The 16,067-nt window shown below is 37.9% G+C and overlaps 2 protein-coding genes and 1 long non-coding RNA gene across 8 annotated transcripts in view; 1 reads left to right on the top strand and 2 right to left on the bottom strand.

The window, feature by feature from the left end:
* The window catches only part of lpin2 (lipin 2), a 58,676-nt gene extending 48,188 nt beyond the window's left edge, over positions 1-10,488 (bottom strand). For 3 of the 4 annotated variants that reach the window (XM_062023758.1, XM_062023760.1, XM_062023762.1), the window contains exon 1: positions 10,336-10,488. The gene's annotated coding sequence lies outside the window, so the exon portion shown is untranslated. Of the gene's footprint in view, positions 1-1,217; positions 1,329-10,335 lie in introns of those variants that run through there. The other variant, XM_062023761.1, reaches the window with a different exon arrangement.
* On the top strand, positions 9,660-15,578 carry LOC133631499 (uncharacterized). Of its 2 annotated transcripts, none has more exons than XR_009821475.1 (3): positions 9,660-9,788; positions 10,355-10,484; positions 15,237-15,578. It is a non-coding gene; the product is annotated as an uncharacterized LOC133631499 (long non-coding RNA). The 2 variants fall into 2 exon arrangements; XR_009821474.1 differs by lacking the exon at positions 9,660-9,788 and adding an exon at positions 9,963-10,148.
* myom1a (myomesin 1a (skelemin)) overlaps positions 15,476-16,067 on the bottom strand; it is a 52,251-nt gene continuing 51,659 nt past the window's right edge. For both annotated transcript variants that reach the window (XM_062023756.1, XM_062023757.1), the window contains one exon: positions 15,476-15,766. In XM_062023756.1, the coding sequence (XP_061879740.1) occupies positions 15,509-15,766 (258 nt within the window). In that variant the 3' untranslated portion in view covers positions 15,476-15,508. The remainder of the gene's footprint in view (positions 15,767-16,067) is intronic.

Here is a 16,067-nt window from a genome sequence, read left to right as displayed (position 1 = left end):
AAAATATTTAGATATAAAAATGCCTTTTCTGATTAAATTAGTGGGTGTGTTGATTCTCCCAGTCGGGACTGATACAGTCACATAGATGTTCTAAGTGCCCGCAAGTCCGCATTCAGGGCAGGATTACTGGCGCGCTGCAGCAGATAGTGAAAGTAAAGACTGTGACTAAAGCCGCTGCTCCTTTGAATTGTTTTTTCAACATCTGTGCTAGTGTTAGTCATATTTCTTTACTTTGTGTTTCTGGTATGCACTTCCAACTGTGTGAGGGGGAAGAGGCACAACGCTGATTGAACATTCATTACGTCGTGACGAGCCTCACTTTCGCGACGGCGGAACAGGAGGTCGCGCAGTCACACCAACACATACACACGCAAACGTACACAAACACATTCACAGACACACGCAGGATTATACCAAGCATCATTACTTCCCTACTGTTTACTACTGTGGTAACTTCTAACGGAAATGTCCGCCATGTTTGATGGAGAAAATATGCTAACTGTTGATCACCGTAATCGAACTCAAATGAACCGCGATCAACAATCACAATCATATCATCGCCCAGCCCTAGCGTGAATAACGCACTACTGACCTGATAAGTCCGAAAGAGAAAGCGATGATATAGAATTTATCTGCTCAGAGACGCTACCTGGTGGTTGTTTGAACACTGCAGCTAGTCCTAGATAGTCTCATTCCTTAATGCTTCAGTCACACGCAGGATTCTCACAGGAATGAGGCAAAAGTACAACCGTATGTACCTACTTTGAGGAGTCGTCTAGTTCACTGTCGTCCTCACAGCTGGTTTTTGGACCCCTGCGATCCACGGAGAATATTTGTCTGGTCATTGTGCTCAGAGGAGCACCTACCGTAATTTCCGGACTATAAGCCGCACCTGACTATGAGCCGCACCAGCTAAATTTAGGGGAAAATACAGATTGCTCCATATATAAGCCGCACCTGACTATAAGCTGCAGGGTTTTGATGTGTAATTAGCGTAGTATATAGGGGTTCCTGCTACCACGGAGGGGATTGTCGGGACAGAGATGACCGTTTGGGAACGCAAAGCGTCCCATTTATTAACAATAAATCTTTCAATCAGTCAATCAAACTTTCACATCTTTGACATGGCGAACAGCATTCGTGCAGAGTACAAATAATACAACGGTGCAAAGTAATACAAAGTGCTCGCATGTACGTTATCAAAATAACCAGCCTACCGGTATATGAAAAGTCAGTCTTTAATCATTGTGTCATCGTCTTCCTCCTGCGTACTAAAACCACCGAAATCCTCTTTGTCGGTGTCAAAGAAGAACAGGCCGTAAATAAGCCGCACCCTTGTATAAGCCGCAGGGACCAGAACAAGGGGAAAAAGTAGCGGCTTATAGTCCGGAAATTACGGTACTTTGATCACTATGACATCTTATGTCAACTATCCTGAATGCTCTCTTTATTTATACCCCTACCTTATCACCTTGGTGACTTGGAAAAAACACTGTCATAAACTGTTTTTCCCCTTAACCGCAGTAAGTGCTGAGTTCATGAAGTATCTTCTTTAAGGTGTTTATGACTGATAAGGAGCTGCTCAATTCCAGTGAGAGCCATTAGTGTTTTTCCCCGATAAGAGAATGAAAAAAAACAAACAAACAGTTCTCTGTGGTGTGACATTCTTGCACACTCAGTCACGTGTGCGATACAATCATTGCTATGTCTGCTTGTTAAAGTTCATGACTAATCCACACGGTTTGTGGCTTTTCCTGGCTGCAGGTTTCAACCACTAGGAATCGTCAGCTTACAGCTTATCATTATCATTATACTTCAACTATTTATATCCGGAGCACGCGAGAGGATATAAAAGAGGATGAAAATACTAAAGTTCTTTAAGAAGGTGTAGGAACTACACCACATTACATAGCCCTATACAACTCACTAAACATATACCATTTTATGACAACATTTGAAAATATGGTCAGTGTACACACAGTTGTCTATACTGGAACCTCTGAAGTCAAACAATTTATTCTTTACACTGCTTGCTTGGGCTTTGATTTATTAATTAAAAACGGCGGCAACAGATTAATTTGGCAATATAATCGGTGACGTCATCACTATTGTTTTCCAGTACAGAAACAGACATGCTCGTGTCAGCCAGAGTGACTGTGAACAGAAAAGACAAATGGCTACGGCCACAGCGAAAACCCAGCAAGTGAAAACTCAACACGTGAAATACATGAATAGGTTGCTTAGTTTGCAAAGCTTTCAATGACAATACGTCTGTGATGAGGAAGCATTTGAAGCAGCGCCATGTCAGACACCTCGAAAAGAGAGACGAAGTTGTGTAAAAAATATATTTCACTTTCAGTTTAGCCAGAGTCCGCCAGCTGAAAACCTGTCTACATACCTGTGTGCATCTTTCTAAACACATCATCACAAAATGATTTTATCTCTTTGAGGAAGCTAGATAGATTTGGTGGTGTTTTGTTGTTATTGCTGTTTTTTGACTGTGTTTTTATCTAAAAATTATAGTACATTTTTATCAGCGGTTTCCTTGCCCTTGTTTTTAAATGGACAAAAGTTAAAATGTTATTTTTGTAACAGCCTAATGAGCAGCTGAGTTATGAATAAGTAAACATCTTTAGAGTTAGTTAGCACATGCCTAAATCCATCTCAAGCTGAATTTAAAAGTTAATGGTTAAAGCAGCACTAAGTAACTTTTCAACCCAATATTTTCATAACTTTTGGGATGATACATCGACTTCCAACTAGGGCTACAACTAACGATTATTTTGATAGTCGATTAGTCATCGACTATCTTAACGATTAGTCGACTAGTTGGATAATAAAGCGTACACATTTCATGGCTCTTGACCTAATGGGGTCCCTGGGACCCCATTTTGAAAATTCCTAGCGCCATCACTGCTACCATGAAATGAGTTTAACACTACAATATAAGCAGAAGAAGCATAAAACAAAATGTTTGTTTTTGGGTGGGTTTTTTTATTTAATTGGGACCCATTGAATTCCAGTGTTTCCCACACATTCATTTATTTGTTGCGGCCCGCCACGAAAGAATTAAGGCCGCCACAAACATTTTTTTTTGTTTGTTTTTTGTTTTGTTTTGTTTTGGGGTTTTTTTGTGCTGTCCAGCTTCTCATATAGTTGATGTAGATGCCCATATCGGCTGTGCCGATTTACTTTACAAAAGAGAAGTGTAGGATCAGATTTTTGGAGCTCTTTGTTCAGTGGATCAGATGTTTGATGAAGCTTTGTGTCTATCTACCACCACTACTGTTTTCTGTTTATTTGTTACTGACTGTGGCAGGACACCTCTGCCTCTGTTTCACTTTATGTTGCTGGTAAATAATATGGTTGTAGTAGTAGGCTAAAGTTAAATTATTTAGTATGCACTAATTAAAGGGGCAGAGCTTTAAGAGACATTTTAGCTTTTATATTTTTATAAGATATATTTTTTGTAAGAACCACAATTAATGAATATATTTCAGTGAATAACGTATTGTTCAAATCTGTATATAAATATGTACATAAAGTGTTGTAATTATATTGTAAAATGGATGGATGGATGGACGTTTAAAACAAAACTGTTATTATTAATTAGTAAGTATACATTTTTTGAGCCTTTTTAGAGAAAATCATATCATTGTAGTAAATTATGCAAATTACTCGATGATGTCATGGTGACCACGTCCATAGCCACGCCCCCACCGCCACAGGTATCTTGGCAGTTTATGGGAAACACTGAATTCCCAGGGACTTACAACATTGACAACCTATCAACGTCACTTTACTCACACCGTGTCCACACTGTACTCACACCGTGTCCACACTGTACTCACACCGTGTCCACACTGTACTCACACCGCTTGTGGCACAACTTTGACTGTGCGTTTGAGTCATTGCTGTTCCCTATAGTGGTGCATTTCAAACTGTTGTCAACGGTGGAAACAAATTAAGGTGAAGCCGTTCCTGAAGTCCGTGAACAACGCAAACAACAAAGCAAAGCAACCACCTAAAAAAAGATTGTACGCTTTCAAAATATAAAACAGGACAACGTTATCAACAGGCATGTGACAACTGATGGGGAAAAAAAGTCACGCAAGCCCTGAATTTTTTTCCGGAAATCAAGACATTTTCTGCAATTTAGATTTATTCTTATCTACCAACAACTTTTGGCTGTCTTTTTGACTTTCATGTCCCATGTAAGATACCACTTTTTTTTTTTTAACCACAACTGGGATAACCCAAAGACATAACCTTCTCCACTGACTTTTGACTGAGGTACAACAACAACAACTACTATCTGTCCAAGCAGACAGACAGGCCAAGCCCAAGGAGCACATTACCCTCATTTGAGGTTCGGGTTACACAATCACAAGAGTACTGAATGGAAATATCGATCTGCACAGAAGCAAAACAGTGGACGGGCTCATTCTCATGTCACGCTAAGTTCATGGTGGAGTTTACAAGAAGACATTTGCAAATCATCTTTGCTTTTTCACCCAACCATAAACGGAGTGTAAAACATTAAAAGGACAACTTTTATAGCTTTTAATTTCACGTGCTGTATAAAGTTGGAAAAATATTAGGCATGAGAAGCTGACCTGAAATTATTGGAATAAATAATAACAGATTTTTTGTTATAGTTTCTCTGCTGTGAATACAGAGAAATGAGTGTGTGCTTACTGTATGTAATAGTATGATTTCACTGGTAAACATCTCACATTGATCTACTTTGGCAATTGGCACCAATGTACCCACATAACACTCCTTAGGAGGGTTAACTTGATCCTTGTATGGTTGTGCAAGTGTTTGTGGTGTGTCAGTATTTTTTGACCAGGACTTATCCTGGACTTTGGACTTTTACATCATTATTCCATTCAATTTCACAAAAGCGTACCTCCTCGATGCTCCAAATCCGGGTCCTAAACACTTTATATGTTCCCATCCACCGGCTATGAGCATGCATTCAATTGATCCTTCTGGGACCATAAATCAATGAACTTGCACTTACCCATCTTATGCATGTAATGTGGCTTTGCTGTGGGCTTTCGTTTAGTTGTTTTCCACTGCTATGCTAAGCTGTAAAAAACACATCGCTGGTGGTGTGTGATAAATTCTGACCGGGAAGCAGTTAACCTACTTTGGTTCAGTTTTGTAGTTACGTTATAGCATCCTCAAAAATCTAAATATTTAAAAAGACAAGACTGAAGTTTATGCATGTTTTGAATAAAAGTAACAATAGATTTTTAAGACCTTTCAAATTTATATTTTAGACATTTTGTGAGATTTTATGAGTATTTGAGACATTTTAAGGCTTTAAATTCCAATTGTTGGACTTGAAGATATAATAATACCATGTAATAACGCATAAAAACACAAAGCCCGGTCATTAACTATATGTATAATGTTCTTTTGGTCTTTTTTGAAGATATTTAACATTTATTAAAGTGGCCCTCTGCCTCCTTTGATCGTTCAATTTGTGGCCCTCAGACATCACTAGTCAACGCAATCTAGAATTTTACACAAGAGTTTATGTATTCGGTTGTGGCAGTGCGCCACGGCAACCTATCACCCGCCACACCTTAAAAATTAGTTTTTTTTAACGTGAAAACAAAATGATGTATGGTAGCGTCCAGAAGAAACCAAAGTCCGACGTTTTTTTTAGATTTTATTGCCAATCTCATGCTAAAAACGGCCCAATTCCAACAGGTATTTCCTCCGCACACACGTCTGTTTTACCGTATTTTTTGGACTATAAGTCGCAGTTTTTTTCATAGTTTGGCCGGGGGTGCGACTTATACTCAGGAGCGACTTATGTGTGAAATGATTAACACATTAGCGTAAAATATCCAATAATATTATTGATCTCATTCACGTAAGAGACTAGACGTATAAGATTTCATGGGATTTAGCGATTAGGAGTGACAGATTGTTTGGTAAACGTATAGCATGTTCTATATGTTATAGTTATTTGAATGACTCTTACCATAATATGTTACGTTAACATACCAGGCACGTTCTCAGTTGGTTATTTATGCCTCATATAACGTACACTTATCCAGCCTGTTGTTCACTATTCTTTATTTATTTTAAATTGCCTTTCAAAGGTTTATTCTTGGTGTTGGCTTTTATCAAATACATTTCCCCAAAAAATGTGACTTATACTCCAGTGCGACTTATATATGTTTTGTTCCTTCTTTATTGTGCATTTTCAGCCAGCGCGACTTATACTCCGAAAAATACGGTACTCCGAAACACACAGAAACACGTCTTCATTCCTCACCGACACAAAGTGTTCACAGACCATGGGAAAAATGAACACCATAACACACTTACATACATATTAACACCAGCAGGTAGTTACAGTATCAATGGATATGTATAGTTTATTATTTGCGCATTATTGACTAGTGATGCACCAAAAATCTGGCTGCCGAAAAAAGACGTACTTTGATCAGCGGAACGTCGCTGCCTAAACCGAATGTTGTGATGACGTCAGCCATACGCACGGTGTTGTCTGGATGGGAGGCAGACGTACTTTAATGTATCCGATATAAACGTGCGGACAGCGACCTTCAAAATTTAAGATGACACTGGCGGCTTTTAAGGAGAGGAAAGCTTGGACTTGGAGCGACAGAGGTAGTAGAGTCTCAATAACACCAGCAATAGATGCTTGATTTGTTTTTAATTTTAATAAAGAAAGCGTAACTAAAAGGATTGAAGAAATCTCTACAAAAAAAAATCTATATATTATACTATATTAAGCAGCAGCAATTGAAAAATAAAGCAAAATGATATTATGTATGAAAAAATATGTTAATACAATAATTAGAATAAATGCCATCCATCCATTTTCTAGGCGACTATGACGTGCGTATTAGGTCGCGTTGCACCGGCTGACGGAGGGGTGGAGGGGGTCTTAAACCACCATTGTGTGTGTGTGTGTGGACAAGGAAAAGTATGGTAGGAAACAGCATTTGGACGCACTTCAACACAAGCGAGGGAAAGCGGACATAGTGACGTCACTGTCGAAAAAAAGGGAAATGTCACCATTTTGTTGAACTATTTAAGAAAACAAAAGCCAAATTAGATTATTATTATTATTTATTTCAAAATAATTATTACTAATAGTGTCTATATTGCTGTAATGTATACATAAGTGATTGTTTCCATGAAAACAAGTTACTTAAATCTAAAAGAGTGGAAGAATAATGAAGTTTCTATGTCTGATATGGCACACAGAATGTTTTATTGCACTTAGTAACAAGACAAGTTTGTGAATAAATGCCATCCATCCATTTTCTAGGTGACTATGACGTGCGCATTTTCCGCGCATGCGTATTAGGTCTGACGGAGGGGGTCTTAAACCACCATTGTGTGTGTGTGTGTGTGTGGACAAGGATAAGGTTAGGTGTGATTTACCCTGGATAATCTTAGCCGGTTTAGTGTAGAAGGGAAGGGGCCTTAGAAGAGGAGTTTTATTAAACACCTGAATCTACCGGAGCCTTTCAGCAGCTGTACTTAGAATTAGAAAGATATATACCGTATTTTTCGGAGTATAAGTCGCTCCGGAGTATAAGTTGCACCGGCCGAAAATGCATAATAAAGAAGGTAGTCGCGTATAAGTCGCATTTTTGGGGGAAATGTATTTGATAAAAGCCAACACCAAGAATAGACATTTGAAAGGCAATTTAAAATGTCTAAAGAATAGTGAACAACAGGCTGAATAAGTGTACGTTATATGAGGCATAAATAACCAACTGGTATGTTAACGTAACATATTATGGTAAGAGTCATTCAAATAACCATAACATATAGAACATGCTATACGTTTACCAAACAATCTGTCACTCCTAATAGCTAAATCCCATGAAATCTTATACGTCTAGTCTCTTACGTCAATGACATCAATAATATTATTTGATATTTTACGCTAATGTGTTCATCATTTCACACATAAGTCGCTCCTGAGTATAAGTCGCACCCCCGGCCAAACTATGAAAAAAAACTGCGACTTATAGTCCGAAAAATACGGTAAACAACTAGAAAAGACAACAAAATGGTAGGAAACAGCATTTGGACGCACTTCTACACAAGCGAGGGAAAGCGGACATAGTGACGTCACTGTCGAAAAAAAGGGAAATGTCACCATTTTGTTGAACTATTTAAGAAAACAAAAGCCAAATTAGATTATTATTATTTATTTCAAAATATACATCACTAATAAATAGTGTCTATATTGCTGTAATGTATACATAAGTGATTGTTTCCATGAAAACAAGTTACTTAAATAAATAAATATATATAAGAACGAGCCAGTCTTGTGACACAATTTGACCTATTTTTGGCAGGTGTTTAGGACTTTTAAAGCGGCAGTGAATAAATGTAAAAGAGTGGAAGAATAATGAAGTGTTTATGTCTGATATGGCACACAGAATGTTTTATTGCACTTAGTAACAAGACAAGTTTGTGAATAAATGCCATCCATCCATTTTCTAGGCGACCATGACGTGCGTATTAGGTCGAGTTACGCCGGCTGACGGAGGGGTGGAGGGGGTCTTAAACCACCATTGTGTGTGTGTGTGTGTGTGTGTGTGTGTGTGTGTGTGTGTGTGTGTGTGTGTGTGTGTGTGTGTGTGTGTGTGTGTGTGGACAAGGATAAGGTTAGGTGTGATTTACCCTGGATAATCTTAGCCAGGTTTAGTGTAGAAGGGGCCTTAGAGGAGTTGTATTAAGCACCTGAATCTACCGGAGCCTTTCAGCAGCTGTATTTAGAATTAGAAAGATATATACCGTATTTTTCGGAGTATGAGTCGCTCCGGAGTATAAGTCACACCTGCCAAAAAAGCATAATAACGAAGGAAAAAAACATATATAAGTCGCACTGGAGTATAAGTCGCATTTTTGGGGGAAATTTATTTGATAAAAGCCAACAGCAAGAATAGACATTTGAAAGGCAATTTAAAATGTCTAAAGAATAGTGAACAACAGGCTGAATAATACGTTATATGAGGCTAAAATAACCAACTGGTATGTTAACGTAACATATTATGGTAAGAGTCATTCAAATAACTATAACATATAGAACATGCTATACGTTTACCAAACAATCTGTCACTCCTAATCGCTAAATCCCATGAAATCTTATACGTCTAGTCTCTTACGTCAATGACATCAATAATATTATACGCTAATGTGTTCATCATTTCACACATAAGTCGCTCCTGAGTATAAGTCGCACCCCCGGCCAAACTATGAAAAAAAACTGCGACTTATAGTCCGAAAAATACGGTAAACAACTAGAAAAGACAACAAAATGGTAGGAAACAGCATTTGGACGCACTTCTACACAAGCGAGGGAAAGCGGACATAGTGACGTCACTGTCGAAAAAAGGGTAAATGTCACCATTTTGTTGAACTATTTAAGAAAACAAAAGCCAAATTAGATTATTATTATTTATTTCAAAATATACATCACTAATAAATAGTGTCTATATTGCTGTAATGTATACATAAGTGATTGTTTCTATGAAAACAAGTTACTTAAATAAATAAATACATATAAGTACGAGCCAGTCTTGTGACACAATTTGACCTATTTTTGGCAGGTGTTTAGGACTTTTAAAGCTGCAGTGAATAAATGTAAAAGAGCGGAAGAATAATGAAGTTTTTATGTCTAATATGGCACACAGAATGTTTTATTGCACTTAGTAACAAGACAAGTTTGCGAATAAACGCCATTCATTTTGAGGGGGAAATGAAAAATGACTTACGTAAGTAGTTGAAGGGAGTTTTATTATTATTATTATTATTATTATCATTATATTAGAACAGAAGACTAAAGGTAGACTTTGGTGTACTTTAAAGACGTGCTAGTAGCGCGACTAGAGCTAGCCTAGCACATATAAAAGCTAACATGACTCGTCAACGTCACCTGGCCACTCGACGTCACGTCACGGCCGTCATTGGGAGTAGAAACACAACATTTGAGGAAAAGCAAACGTTTAATGTGCCTCTGCTGGGTTATTGGAGCTTATTGAGCGCCGTTTATGTGGAAGTTACTGGAAGACAACATAATGAATGAGGCGCCGCTAGCCGCGCTCGTCAAGCTAGCTGGCGACTTGACCGTTATAGTAACTATTTATGCCTCTAATGTCTTTATTTATTACACTTTTATTTCGTTTTTTTATCAAATGAATCATTCGTGACTAAAGAACTAGGCTAGCTGGGAAGCTAGCAAGCATTAGCTGTGTGTCGCGAGAGCAGATGACAAAACGTCGCGGTTTAACAATGTTAATGTTTGTTTTGTTTTATTCTTACCTTTTAAAGTCTTCTGCAGGATGTGCCAGTTTGATGTCAAATACTTCTAATGTCCTCCATGTCCTCGCCTGGGAAAGTCATCCGGAACCTCCTGACGTGTCGCTGGTGTCTGTGGACCACCGAGACTACACACTTCTTCATCACCCACGGTACACACACACACACACACACATTCGTGAACACGCACACGCTCACACGCATGCAAGCATGCACACACACACTCACACGCATGCATGCATGCATGCACACACACTCTCACACGCATGCATGCATGCACACACACACACACACGCATGCATGCATGCACACACACACACACACACTTTTTTTTCTTACCTTCTTGAGACCTGAGAAAAATGCCTCCCTCTTTAGGACCAGCCTTTCTAGATATGTGTATTGACAACATTAATAATATATACATACTATGCCAATATAAAAAAGCTTGTTGTGAAAAATGAGTTGGAATTTCACAAGAAGAAGGTCATAATTTCACAAGAAAAACCTAGAATTTTGGCAGTATTGTAATAAAAGTCCTCATTTTACTCAACGCAAGTCAAAATTTTTCAAAAAAAGCTGAACATTTGTGCAATATTATGATAAAAGTTGGAATTGTACTCAATAACAGTCGCAATTTTACAAGAAAAGCTTAACATTTTGGCAATTTTATGAAAAGAGTCGTCATTTTACTCGACAAAAGTCACAATTTTATTAGAAAACATACAAATTTGGGCAATATTATAATAATAATCAGAATTTTAGTTGGCAAAATTGTGACAAAAGTCATAATTTTACTCAAAAAAATGTCAGTATTTTACAAGAACGTCCAAAAAAATGGCAACAAACTGTCTCAAGAAGGATAGAAATACAAGAACACACACACGTATTTCTTACCTGCTTGAGACCTACTAAATGCCTCCCTCTTTAGTACCAGCCTATATACATACTATGCAAATATAAAAAAAGCTTGTTGTGAAAAATGAGTTGGAATTTCACAAGAAAAAGGTCACAATTTCACAAGAAAAACCTAGAATTTTGGCAGTATTGTAATAAAAGTCGTCATTTTACTCAAGGTGAGTCGAAAGTTTACAAGAAAAACTGAACATTTGTGCAATATTATGATAAAAGTTGGATTTTACTCAATAACATTCGCAATTTTACAAGAAAAGCTTAACATTTTGGCAATTTTATGAAAAGAGTCGTAATTTTACTCGACAAGTCACAATTTTATCAGAAAACTTAACAATTTGGGCAAAATTATAATAATAATCAGAATTTAGTTGGCAAAATTGAGACAAAAGTCATAATTTTACTCAAAAAAATTTCACTATTTTACAAGAACGTCCAAAAAAATGGCAACAAACTGTCTCAAGAAGGATAGAAATACAAGAACACACACACACACACGTATTTCTTACCTGCTTGAGACCTACTAAATGCCTCCCTCTTTAGGACCAGCCTTTCTAGATATGTGTATTGACAACATTAATAATATATACATACTATGCAAATATAAAAAAAGCTTGTTGTGAAAAATGAGTTGGAATTTCACAAGAAAAAGGTCACAATTTCACAAGAAAAACCTAGAATTTTGGCAGTATTATAATAAAAGTCCTCATTTTACTCAAGGTGAGTCGAAAGTTTACAAAAAAACTGAACATTTGTGCAATATTATGATAAAAGTTGGATTTTACTCAATAACAGTCGCAATTTTACAAGAAAAGCTTAACATTTTGGCAATTTTATGAAAAGAGTCGTCATTTTACTCGACAAAAGTCACAATTTTATCAGAAAACATAAAAATTTGGCCAATATTATAATAATAATCAGAATTTTAGTTGGCAAAATTGTGACAAAAGTCATAATTTTACTCAAAAAAATGTCACTATTTTACAAGAACGTCCAAAAAAATGGCAACAAACTGTCTCAAGAAGGATAGAAATACAAGAACACACACACGTATTTCTTACCTGCTTGAGACCTACTAAATGCCTCCCTCTTTAGTACCAGCCTATATACATACTATGCAAATATAAAAAAAGCTTGTTGTGAAAAATGAGTTGGAATTTCACAAGAAAAAGGTCACAATTTCACAAGAAAAACCTAGAATTTTGGCAGTATTATAATAAAAGTCGTCATTTTACTCAAGGTGAGTCGAAAGTTTACAAGAAAAACTGAACATTTGTGCAATATTATGATAAAAGTTGGAATTTTACTCAATAACATTCGCAATTTTACAAGAAAAGCTTAACATTTTGGCAATTTTATGAAAAGAGTCGTCATTTTACTCGACAAAAGTCACAATTTTATCAGAAAACTTAAAAATTTGGGTAACATTATAATAATAATCAGAATTTTAGTCGGCAAAATTGTGACAAAAGTTATAATTTTACTAAAAAAAATGTCACTATTTTACAAGAACGTCCAAAAAAATGGCAACAAACTGTCTCAAGAAGGATAGAAATACAAGAACACACACACACACGTATTTCTTACCTGCTTGAGACCTACTAAATGCCTCCCTCTTTAGGACCCTCTTTAGGACCACCAGATATATAAAGATATGTATTGACAACATTAATAATTAGGGATGTCCGATAATGGCTTTTTGCCGATATTGTCCAACTCATTAATTACAGATACCGATATCAACCGATACCGATATATACAGTCGTGGAATTAACACATTATTATGCATAATTTGGACAACCAGGTGTGGTGAAGATAAGGTCCTTTAAAAAAAAAAAAAAAAAATGCAATAAGATAAGTAAAAATTAAAAACATTTTCTTGAATAAAAAAGAAAGTAAAACAATATAAAAACAGTTAGATAGAAACTAGGAATGAATGAAAATGAGTAAAATGAAGTGTTAAAGGTTAGTACTATTAGTGGAGCAGCAGCACGCACAATCATGTGTGCTTACGGACTGTATCCCTTGCAGACTGTATTGATATATATTGATATATAATGTAGGAAGCAGAATATTAATAACAGAAAGAAACAACCCTTTTGTGTGAATGAGTGTAAATGGGGGAGGGAGGTTTTTTGGCTTGGTGCACTAATTATAAGTGTATCTTGTGTTTTTTATCTGGATTTAATAAAAAAAAAAAAAAAAGCGAAACCGATAATTTCCGATATTACATTTTAAAGCATTTATCGGCCAATAATATCGGCCGATAAAAATAAATTATTTTTAAAAAAAAGGAGAAAAAGCCTCCAAAATAGGCGCGCAAGACAAGAAGTAAAACACTACACACAGGAAAACAGCAAAAAAAAGTCCAAATAAGTCAGGGTGTGATGTGACAGGTGGTGACAGTACACCTACTTTGAGACAAGAGCTATAGTGATGCATGCTTGGTTATGCTTTAAAGGCCTACTGAAAGCCACTACTAGCGACCACGCAGTCTGATAGTTTATATATCAATGATGAAATCTTAACATTGCAACACATGCCAATACGGCCGGGTTAACTTATAAAGTGACATTTTACATTTCCCGGGAAATATCCGGCTGAAACGTCGCGGTATGATGACGTATGCGCGTGACGAAGTCAGAGTAACGGAAGTTATGGTACCCCGTAGAATCCTATACAAAAAGCTCTGTTTTCATTTCATAATTCCACAGTATTCTGGACATCTTTTGCAATTTGTTTAATGAACAATGAAGGCTGCAAAGAAGACAGTTGTAGGTGGGATCGGTGTATTAGCAGCGGACTACAGCAACACAACCAGGAGGACTTTGTTGGAGCGCTAGCCGCGCTAGCCGCCGACCTCACCTTGACTTCCTACGTCTCCGGGCCGCCAAACGCATCGGGTGAAGTCCTTCGTCCTTCTGCCGATTGCTGGAACGCAGGTGAGCACGGGTGTTGATGAGTAGATGAGGGCTGGCTGGCGTAGGTGGAGAGCTAATGTTTTTAGCATAGCTCTGTGCGGTCCGGTTGCTAAGTTAGCTTCAATGGCGTCGTTAGCACAGCATTGTTAACCTTCGCCAGCCTGGAAAACATTAACCGTGTATTTACATGTCCACGGTTTAATAGTATTGTTGATTTTCTATCTATCCTTCCAGTCAGGGGTTTATTTTTTTGTTTCTATATGCAGTTAAAGCACGATGCTATCACGTTAGCTCGTAGCTAAAGCATTTCGCCGATGTATTGTCGTGGAGATAAAAGGCACTGAATGTCCATTTCGCGTTCTCGACTCTCATTTTCAAGAGGAATATATAATCTTTCATCCTCGCTCAAATTAATGGGGTAATCATCACTTTCTCGGTCCGTATCTCTCTCGCTCCATTGTAAACAACGGGGAATTGTGAGGAATACTAGCTCCTGTGACGTCACGCTACTTCCGCTACAGGCAAGGCTTTTTTTTTATCAGCGAGCAAAAGTTGCGAACTTTATCGTCGATTTTCTCTACTAAATCCTTTCAGCAAAAATATGGCAATATCGCGAAATGATCAAGTATGACACATAGAATGGATCTGCTATTCCCGTTTAAATTTTAAAAAATCATTTCAGTAGGCCTATAAAGTCATATCCAACAATTGCGATGACGACTTTTTACTGTCCGCTGAGTTAGTTTGTGAATGATGTCTGCTGGTGATGTGCCTCCGCAGTTTTTTCAACGCAAAAAATGTGCCTGTGCTCCAAAAAGCAAGCAAACACAACATTGTCACTTCCTGGCTGTGTACAAACAAGGTGTCACATTGAGCAGGTGGCGCTCACGTGACCGCCGCCCGCCTCAGGCACGCTCATTTCTACAAAGTAAACCTGTTTCAACTCTCGCTTGGCTCCGCCCCCTCCATAAACCTGTTATCTACCAACACAACACAAACATCAGATGAAGATAAAAGGCGTTTATTTGTTTCTCTCTTTTTACTGTACACTTCTTTAAGATGACCTATTTTCAGGGGTCAAAGGTTATCTGAACTAGCCCTGCAAACATGCCTGACTTTCCTTCGTGCTGCTGTCAATCATCAAAGTGGCAGCACAATAAAGACAAGATGGCCGCTGCTGTCAATCATCAAAGTGGCAGCACAATAAAGACAAGATGGACGCTGCTGTCAATCATCACAGTGGCAGCAGAATAAAGACAAGATGGCCGCTGCTGTCAATCATCACAGTGGCAGCACAATAAAGACACAAGATGGCCGCTGCTGTATTTGTCTTTATTTCATGTCATCTACTTCCCGCCTTCCTCGTCCTCGGGGTTGTACACGCTGACCGTGAACACACCCGCCTCCGTGCCGTACTTGTTCTTCACCACCAGGGCGTACTTGCCCGAGTCGGCCCTGCTGACCGCGTGGATGGTGATGCTGGCGAACTTGCCGTGCTCAAACTTGAGCAGGTAGCGGGCGTCGGAGACCAGTTCTCTCTCGTTCTTAGTCCAGCTGACCTCAGGCGAGGGATCACCCCACACGTTACCCGTCAGGTTGAGCGACTGAAAACATGTTTGACAGCACGTTATAAGAGTTATAGGACCGTAATAAGAGTTATAGCACGTAATAAGAGAGTTATAGCACGTTATAAGAGTTATAGGACGTAATAAGAGAGTTATAGGACTGTAATAAGAGTTGTAGCACGTAATAAGAGTTATAGGACTGTAATAAGAGAGTTATAGGACGTAATAAGAGTTATAGCACGTAATAAGAGTTATAGGACTGTAATAATAGAGTTATAGGACGTAATAAGAGTTATAGGACATAATAAGAGAGTTATAGGGCGTAATAAGAGTTATAGGA

This window comes from Entelurus aequoreus, linkage group LG16 (genome assembly GCF_033978785.1).
Source record: "Entelurus aequoreus isolate RoL-2023_Sb linkage group LG16, RoL_Eaeq_v1.1, whole genome shotgun sequence".
NCBI classification, from domain to species: Eukaryota; Metazoa; Chordata; class Actinopteri; order Syngnathiformes; family Syngnathidae; genus Entelurus; species Entelurus aequoreus.
Note: the sequence above shows the minus strand (reverse complement) of the source record. Positions and strands in the feature narration are given on the sequence as shown.